At 39.6% G+C, this 8839-nt stretch overlaps 1 protein-coding gene across 1 annotated transcript; it reads right to left on the reverse strand.

Annotated features, from left to right (window-relative positions):
- Positions 1 to 6: 6 nt before the first annotated feature.
- On the reverse strand, positions 7 to 8282 carry LOC119909717 (cyclic GMP-AMP synthase-like; the record flags this gene model as incomplete). The annotated part of the gene is made up of 6 exons (XM_038727931.1): positions 8177 to 8282; positions 3884 to 4050; positions 3538 to 3761; positions 1735 to 1957; positions 1395 to 1525; positions 7 to 69 (listed from the first exon to the last, which is right to left on the reverse strand). Coding segments are annotated over exons 2-6 (786 nt in total), but the record flags the coding sequence as incomplete, so codon positions are not given.
- Between the last annotated feature and the right edge of the window lie 557 nt (positions 8283 to 8839).

An 8839-nucleotide genomic window follows, 5' to 3' on the forward strand; every position in this document is an offset into this window, starting at 1 on the left:
CTTTCCCAACCAGTTGTCCACATCTGGCCCGTTACGGAGTGCGAGCGGCCAGCCCTGAGTGGGGTGAACCTAAACACAGGAACAAGGACAAATGATATATATATATATATATATATATATATATATATATATATATATATACACACACACACACACACACACACACACACACATACACACACAGTACTGTGCAAAAGTAGGCCGGTTACTAGTTATTTTACATGTGAAGTTGTCACGATTCTGTCCTGAGTTCCCTGTGTGCTATATTTTGATTGTTGTTTCTATGTTTCTGGGTTTTGGTTTTTGATTCTAAGGTTGGTTTTCTGGTATCTGCATTATAGTCCTGTCATCTGTACTGTTGAGTTTAGTTCTCTAGTTATTTAGTCTATGTTTTGGTTCGATATATTTGTTCCTAGTCCTGTGCCTTAGTTCTTGTCTTAGTATTTACTTCTAGTTCTTTGTCTGCATTATTTTAGTTTAGTCTGCTCTGTATTCTGTGTTGTAGTTCTGTGTTCTCGTTTAGGTTTTGTCTGTTATGGTTGGTGTTTGTTTACATGGGTTTCTGTTATTGTCTGGAGTTAGATTCTTGTCTGGTATTTTGTAACATCTGTTCTGTCTGTTCCCCTAGTAATCTGCCGGTCTCTCTGTTTTCCCCTGCTGTGTCTCTGCCTGCCTGCCTGCCTCGTCAGTCCTGATTCCTCTCACCTGTGTTTCTCCCGCCTGCTCGTTAGTCCCTGGTGTTAAGTGTTTGTTGTTTCTGTTCAGTCTCTGTTTGGTCATTGCAGTGTATTGTAGTGTGTAGCCTGCCTAACGCTGTCTCGTTGCGTTTTCCTGTTTCCCGGTGTTTTGTGGATTTTGTATTTTTCTTGTGGATCACTTTATTTTGGATTTTGTACTCAGCCACTCTGAAGTAAGTGGGCTTGCCTTCTGTTGGTCAAATAAACCGTTTTTGAACTTGACCCGCTCAGTGTCCTGCGTTTGGGTCCTCTTACCTGCTCTTTCCTACAAACCTGTGACAGAAGTGTAAAATATGAGGCATTGTTACAGATTAAACAACCAAAGAGTGTAGAAGTACTTGATACAACTACACTGATAATCCAATAATGCACTGTATCAAGTCTGTAAAATTACTAGTAAATGTAGCCGTAAAACTGAAGTGACTTGTTAAAGAAAACAAAGATATTGAAATATTTGGAAAACAAGTTCTTCATTAGCTGTTCAGGTATATACAGTAATATAAATAATGTTTTTATTGTTTTTTCCCACCTCTAATCTCCTGATTCATACAAAAATTTTAAGTTTGTTTTCATCATTAGCCTATCTTTAATCCAAGAACTATGGATGATTTTATTTCTCCAGCTCGATATTAAAACATTTACAGATAAAAGGATCACCTCCAGAGCAGGAACCACGTCCACAGAGATCAGCTCTTCACCGTTCTTTTCAGTTGGAAACAGAGACAAAGTCACAGCCGGCGAGTTTGGACGCTTCCTGTTCACCTCCCAGCGATAGCTTTCATCAGGCACTGGAAACAAGGAAAAGTGAAAAAAGGCCATAAGTAGTTCGACTCTGTGGTTCCAAGAGTGTGATGGAGACAGTGAAGAAAGTGAAGTCCTGTTATCTCCAACTGTACTGATTCTGACACAAACAGCAACAACAGAAAGCAGAAGGAGAAACCAGATAACTGGCACAAACTAATAAGAACAGATGAGAGAGGAAAGGTGGTGATCAGACCTTGGTAGTTCTTAAGGAACTTGCGGACCAGGCGGTGCATCTCACTCAAGATCTTGCTTGATGAGAGCGTGCGCTTGTTCTCCAAAAAAAAGGCTTGTATGGGGCTCCGAGTGGGACGGGTAAAATCGAGCCGGTAGAATAGCCCGCCATCGAGCTCCATCATGTTGAGGCGTGAAGGAGCCTGGAGCTTCAGCATCATGTCAAACTCATCGGCGACGTTGATCTGAGGAGTATGGACATCCAACAACACACAGAGAGAGCGGCGTTGCTTCTTTGTCTAGGGCATGTTTACTTTCTCTCTCTGAACCTAGCCGCTAGGAGGGACTGCACAATCCCACTCAAAAAAACACACTACATTTAGCCAGGCCATCTTTTCATTCACAGTACCACCATCAGTTAGAGAGTCGCCATCCTATTACTCATCTAAGAGTAATGTTAAGAGATGGCTTATTGAAAACAAACTGACGCTGGTCCCATCCACCAACAACAACATCATTTTATCTGATCATCTTGTTTAATCGATTATTTTATTTTTTGTGTAATTTTTAACTTTTGTATAATGTATTTTGCTGTATTATAATAGTTTACTACTTTAGGATGCCCAATGACATCTGGCAAGGGGACTGCCGATGAAAACTAGCCTGTTGCTAACTCAGGTGCATTTACATGTGCTTTGAATGTTGATCAATGTACATTGTCCCTTTTCAAATAAACAAACATTACATCAACAAGAACCTGAGATGCATTGACATGTACTTCACAAGAGGAAAACATGAAAACAGAAGTTGTTGACAACATGGTGCCATGGATTAAAGTACAAGTGTGGTTATTGCACATTGCAACCATTCAGTAATTCCATATCTAGTAACACTCTAAGTTTGTATGTACAACCTTAAACACCTTTGAAAATAAAGCCTCTGCGGCATTTTGTTACACAGGTTGTCAACATGTGTCTTCGCGCAAAGAAAGCTGTCAACTTGGACACATAAATATTTGTATGAGTGCACCTGAGTTCCTGGTTTTTAATTACATTTACATTTATTCATGACGCTTTATTTTTTTTTTAAAGCGACTTACAGTTGCTATGTATGTCAGAGGTCGCAAGCAAATGGAGCAACAAGGGTTAAGTGTCTTGCTCAGGGACACATTGGCGGATGTGTCACAGTGGAATTGAACCCGGGTCTCTCACACCAAAGGCATGTGTGTTTTAATGACCACTGGCCATGGTTGAAGACTATCTCCTGTGGGGTTTTTTTGATGTTCAAAATGAGATTGATTGTATTACACCATGGTCTACCTTGTCTTGGTACACAGAGTCCATATCTTTATGCAAAAGGCTTAGGATCGCAGTATCATCAGCAAATTTCATAACACACTGTCAAAAAACTGTTAATTAAATTATATGTTTTAACACTGAGGTCATAGTTAGTGGTGGTATTTACTGGGCTGCATTATAATAGGTGTTTCAGTAATTTTGCTCCCCCTCATGTATGTAAAATGGGAAGGACTTAATATAATGTCATCCAGTGCAACACCACCTTTAACTGTGAATATACACATTTCTGACAATAAATAACAATAACTGAACATTATAAACCATGTAAAGGCAGAATTTACGGCTGAGCTGTTGTATTGAATTCCAATAGATTGTACCAGTGTACCTAATAAAGCGGCCACTTGATGTTTAAATCTCTGTAATAAATCCTTTGTCTTTCCGCAAAATCTGATCTAAAGAGTCACAGAATACAAATCTTTGGCCGTACTGTTGCCTTTTGAGATTGTGAGTGGTCGTCATGACCTCACCTTAACTTTCTCAAAGTAGCTGCCGCTGGTGACGAAGTCAGCTGTCTGGAAGAAAGGCTGATCACAGCTCCTCAGGAATTTCAGCAGGTTCTCTCGGAAATCGTTGACCACCTCTGCAGCCCAGCGGCGGTCCGTCTGTCGGATCTTGAGGTCTTTAGCATTGCGTATGATCCTGTTGGCCAGCTCTGGGGAGACCCACTCCTCAATCACTTTGGATCCCTCCTCTGCAATGTGACACAGACAAGGACGCCACAGAGGACAGCATATAACAACGCCTCCAAATCTCCAACAAAATGCAACATTTATACACTATGAATTGTAAAAAATATTTCAACTGCAGCATCACCTGCTTGTTGTTGCTTAACCTTCTGCCTCTGTTTTGCTGGTTTGAGGCCTGGAGGACTCAACTTTTCTCTGACGTCGACCTCACACTGCTTTGCTTCAATCGGAATGCCCTTTCTGAGTTTCTCATCTCTGTTCTGTCTGTCCATAATTCACTCGTCTCAGCCGTAACTGTGTACAAAGAACCAGTGGTGGAATTTAACTAAGCCCATTTATCCAAGAACCATACTTAGTATAGAATACATTTGAGATACCTGTGGTTGTAACACAGTTAAGTTGCAATCATAGGTTGTAACACGGCCAATTTTCCCAATCAGGAACAAGTAATGTATTGTCTGATTCACTATGCACATGCTCTGTTTCTTCCTTATACCACATGTGAAAAAGTAGCACTCCGTGGCAGCACAGCCACGTTTAGATGGGAAAAAATAAATTTGAGGTAACAAAGTTTTTATTTTTCTTCATTTATTTTTGTTATAGCATTACCTGATTTGTAGTTAAACTCATCAAACTTAAATCATGTTCATTGTGTGTCTGTGTAGAGATCTTTATAGCAAGTTGTTAGTGCTAGTGTGTTAGGAGTTTGGGTTGTGTTCATGTTTTTTCCTGTGTCAGTCTGTTTTCATAGGTTTGGTTGTGGGTTGTGTTTCTGTAAGTTTATTTGATCTTGTCATGATTTGGGGTTTTGTGTTTCTTCTTTGTAGCCTTGTTTATTCTTTTGTTCATTTGCATGTTTAGCTCAATTAGTACCTGTCTTGTCTCGTATCTTAGTTTTAGTCCTGCATTTTAGTTCTGTGTCTTAGTTCATGTCTTTGTATTTATTCCTGGTTTTGTGTTTGTATTATTTTGGTCTTGTCTGCTTTGTGTTCTGTCAGTTTCCCTGTTAGGTTGTAGTTTATTTGTATTATTAGTTTACCGGTCTGTTTGCCTTGCTGTTGCACTTAGTCCTGTTTCTGTCCTGAGTCTGCTGTGCCTAATTAGTTCCTCATGTCGTTCACCTGTGCACTCCCTCCCTGCTCGTTTGCCTGTGTATTTAAGCCTTTAGTTCTGTTCAGTCATTGTTGCCTCCTCGTCTAATCTTGCGTGTTCTGCCGTGCTCTGTTATGCCGTGCTCTGTTATATTTTGGATTATTACTCTGCCTGTTTGGATTCTGCTTTGTATAGATTCTTGAAAATGTTGAGTCATATTTATGTTTGTTGTATTTAAATGTTTTCTCCAGGAGAGCCATTTTTCTAACTCCACTATGACAATGCAAGACAAACAAGCACAAACACTAATATTCAATTGGTACTGTTGTGTATCATTTTTAGAGCATTATAGCCTAAGTTTTTATTAATAATTTTTAGAGTGATGGTGGTCTACATTCTCATCATTTAATGTGTTATTTTTATCTTAATTATAGTATAAAGTTAGGATCACAGTGTTAGAACTCTATAGCTCTGTGTGTGTGTGTGTGTGTGTGTGTGTGTGTGTGTGTGTGTGTGTGTAAGCAAGCATGTGAGCTTTGGCAAAGGTAGAGGCAGACACACAGCACCAAAAACACCAGCAAAGGAAAATGTAGAAGCAGATTTTGTGAAACAAAACATATATCAATATCGTCCATCACAGTAAGAATTTCCTGTTTCTAGCACAGAGCACAAACAACACCAGTTTATTCCACAAAGTCAGATTATGGTTGAAATAATATGATCAGCAGAGGTCATGCCTAGGACACAGAGAGAGGGAGCAGTGCAGTCAAAAACAATCATAGTTAAATAAAAATCCAAAGGTTGGAAAGCAATGAGAAAAGAGAGACATCCAAAACAGTGAAATAAAAGTGATACAAATCCACCAAAAGCTGAAAGCATGGAAAGCAGTGGTCGTGGTGGCAGCTGAGGCACGCACAAATGTGGGACTTATCCAGATCAGCAGAAAAGAGAGCCAAGACAGTATGTGATGCCAAGAAACAGAGCAATAAAAGGAAGTCCAACAGGAGGTGAAAGTTGTTACATGGTTTTCATGTCGACTCGGGTCGCTGTTCTGGTAACAGAATGGGGCTCTGTTCTGCATCGATCTCTGACACACTCCGGTGAAACTTTTGTACTGTAAGGGCCCAATTTACTAACATCCCGAATAAAGAGTGCTAAATTGCGTGTGCATTCTAAAATATTGTACGTGCAATTTTATGACCTGTTACGGGTGATTTACTAAGAATTATTGCGTAGATTACATCAGGAGCAAACACAATGGAGGTGGGAGTATTTAAATTAGGGTTTTGCGTGTTTTAATGGTTTCCGCCATGGAGAGTCAGGGGGGAAAGCAGCCACAGCGTAAAAACTTTGGTTTGTTTCTTTCAGTGCGTCCCGAGTATGTGGAAATCGGATGTACCGGCCCATCCTTCCTGAGATTGCTTTGGGAAACCCAAGCAGAAACAGCTACAGTATGCTGGAATGACCCAGACGCGAGAAATGCCAGAAGATCGTGCTTCATCCAGCCACATGGAACAATCGCCGACCGTCCGCTCCGTGCCCGGTCGCTCCGAGATCTCCTGTCCCGAGCCCTATCCGATACCTACAATTGGTTGTGTTGCTGCGCATGCGTACCCCCCACAAGCACGGTCTATTTCTACGCCCATAATTATGTGCAACCTTGCGGTTGGGCAGGCCGTCGAGACAGTGGCTGATCGTCAGCAATACAAAAACAAAAATCAGTGTTAGTCTATCAGAATACATTACCTTGATATCTTAAATAAAGATGGCAAGATATAGTATTTCATTCCCATCTCCTTACAGTGAGTAGTGGTGATTCTGTAGTGGGAACATTATTTGATAGGGGATAGTCTTAATCAGAATACGCTACCCCTGAAATGATGTTATAATTTAATAAAAAAAAGAAGATGTCATAATACTGTGACAGTTATAACTTTATGGGACTGGAAAAGGGAACACATAAGGTAGCATTTTTCATAGGGCAGAGCGGCTCGATAGACTTTATCGATTTGCGCTATACGGTAGCATTTTTCGACAAGGCAGCATATATCGTCAGAACACCGGCGCGCTGTGAACAGTTGCTGATCGTTCCCTCTGGCTGGATGAATTTTACGCGTGATCCGTGCTCTACTGCAGCTGGGAGCTCTCCGCAGCGCCACGCAACTTTCTAAACTCTTCCATCTCACGGAGAAAAGAAATCAGGTCGAAACGAAATTTGCTTTGTTGGCAGGGATGTTAATAGAACAGTATGGCCAAAGCTAAAGGAAAATACAAAAAATATTCCTTTTCTATTCATATAGCCTAGTTCATCAAACGTCCTCTCGAGCGTATTAAATACAGAGGCTGTTGCACTCACATGAAATTGCGTTTAGGCTTGGTAGATCACATTGCGAGTAGTTAATAAATATATTTGCATGTTACGCCCCAAATTTCATATTCATTAAGGAAAAAGTACTACGTCACTCCGCGTGCACACCGTTAGTTAGTTGGTAGATTAGCTTACGTGTTCATTTGCTGGTGCTATCAAGTTTGCACACGTTTTTACTCAGGCAAACAGTTAGTAAATGAGGACCTAAGTGGAGTCTATTTTTGCTGATAATGAAAATGTTGGTAAAAGTTCAAGCTTTCTTATCTCACCTTACACAACAGTACTCATTTGCATTTTTTGTAAAGTGTGAATAAAACGATTTCAACATCATGTTTTTCTCATATTCCTTATTACATTTCACCCCAGAGTATGTTACAAGTGACCCAGAGTATAGGGTGGATTGTAACATTTTACTTCTTGTTTTTGTTAATAAACCAGTCATTCTGTCAGTGTTGAGATAACACTTACCCCATTTAATAGCAGACACATGGAACTAATCTGGATCACATTTTGAACTCACTGGCTTAAAAGATCTCAGAGATACAGAAAGAAATGTCAAGAATTTTAGTGGAAATAGTGGGAAATATTGTTGTTTTTACTTTTACTTACATATAATTACAGCTGATAAGTTGATCAATACGTTTGTTGCCAGAAAATTAATTGCCAACTATTTTGATAATTGTTGATGTCATTTTTCATGTAAAAACATTTCATAGTTCCGGCTTCTCAAGTTTCCTTTTAATTAAACTAGCATGGCAGTAGACTCATTGTGTCATTTTAAAGCATTTTAAATGCATCTGTAAGCAGAATGGCGTTTCTACTAAAAGCAAACATCTGTGCCCCAGGGCCCAATGTCTACCGTCTGGATAGATAGATAGACAGACAGACAGACAGACAGACAGACAGACAGATAGATAGATAGATAGATAGATAGATAGATATTTCAGTAGTTTATCTCACCTGTGTTTGTGAAGAGTCTGTTGCAAACGGAAATGGTTTCTTTCCAGCTCCATCCAGTATCTGTACTTTCACTTTCTATTTCCATGAAATGTAATCTGAGGATCACGCCTTCCCCCACCTCCTCATCAATGGATGTCTGTCTGGATTAAATTTCACTCACCGATGATGCCAATTGCACATTCCCACTCACTAATGAATAATGTTCTTTGTGTGTCATCATAACAAGACACACCATGTAAATTCATCTTTTGTACCTGAACTGAAGTTTTCCATTTATGAGAACACCTTGTAGTGACGAAACAAATTCACATTCAGGCATGTAAATCATCAGTCAAACACCCACACAGTGACACAATAGCACAAAACAAACTACACAAACAAGACAAGACACAATGCGACACAGCAGTATTTTAAACACACCACGTTAGAAAAATTAAATGCAAGGGTAATTGTATACAGTACAAAATTTGTTCTCAGTTGTCAAGATTTAGACGAGACTTCATGAAGAAATTAGCTTAAGTAACATTGCACTCCACCAAAGCTACAAAAAACAGCAGAGCGCATTTTGTACTTAATCAGCAATCAGGATTGATAATGTCTAACCTCTTTGATTAGTTATTAGACATTTCTTATTTTCTTTCTGTAGATTAAAATTTATCAAGC

Source organism: Micropterus salmoides, unplaced genomic scaffold (assembly GCF_014851395.1).
Source record: "Micropterus salmoides isolate LMB-PRFRI ecotype aquatic unplaced genomic scaffold, ASM1485139v1 Ms_hic_scaffold_1847, whole genome shotgun sequence".
NCBI classification, from domain to species: Eukaryota; Metazoa; Chordata; class Actinopteri; order Centrarchiformes; family Centrarchidae; genus Micropterus; species Micropterus salmoides.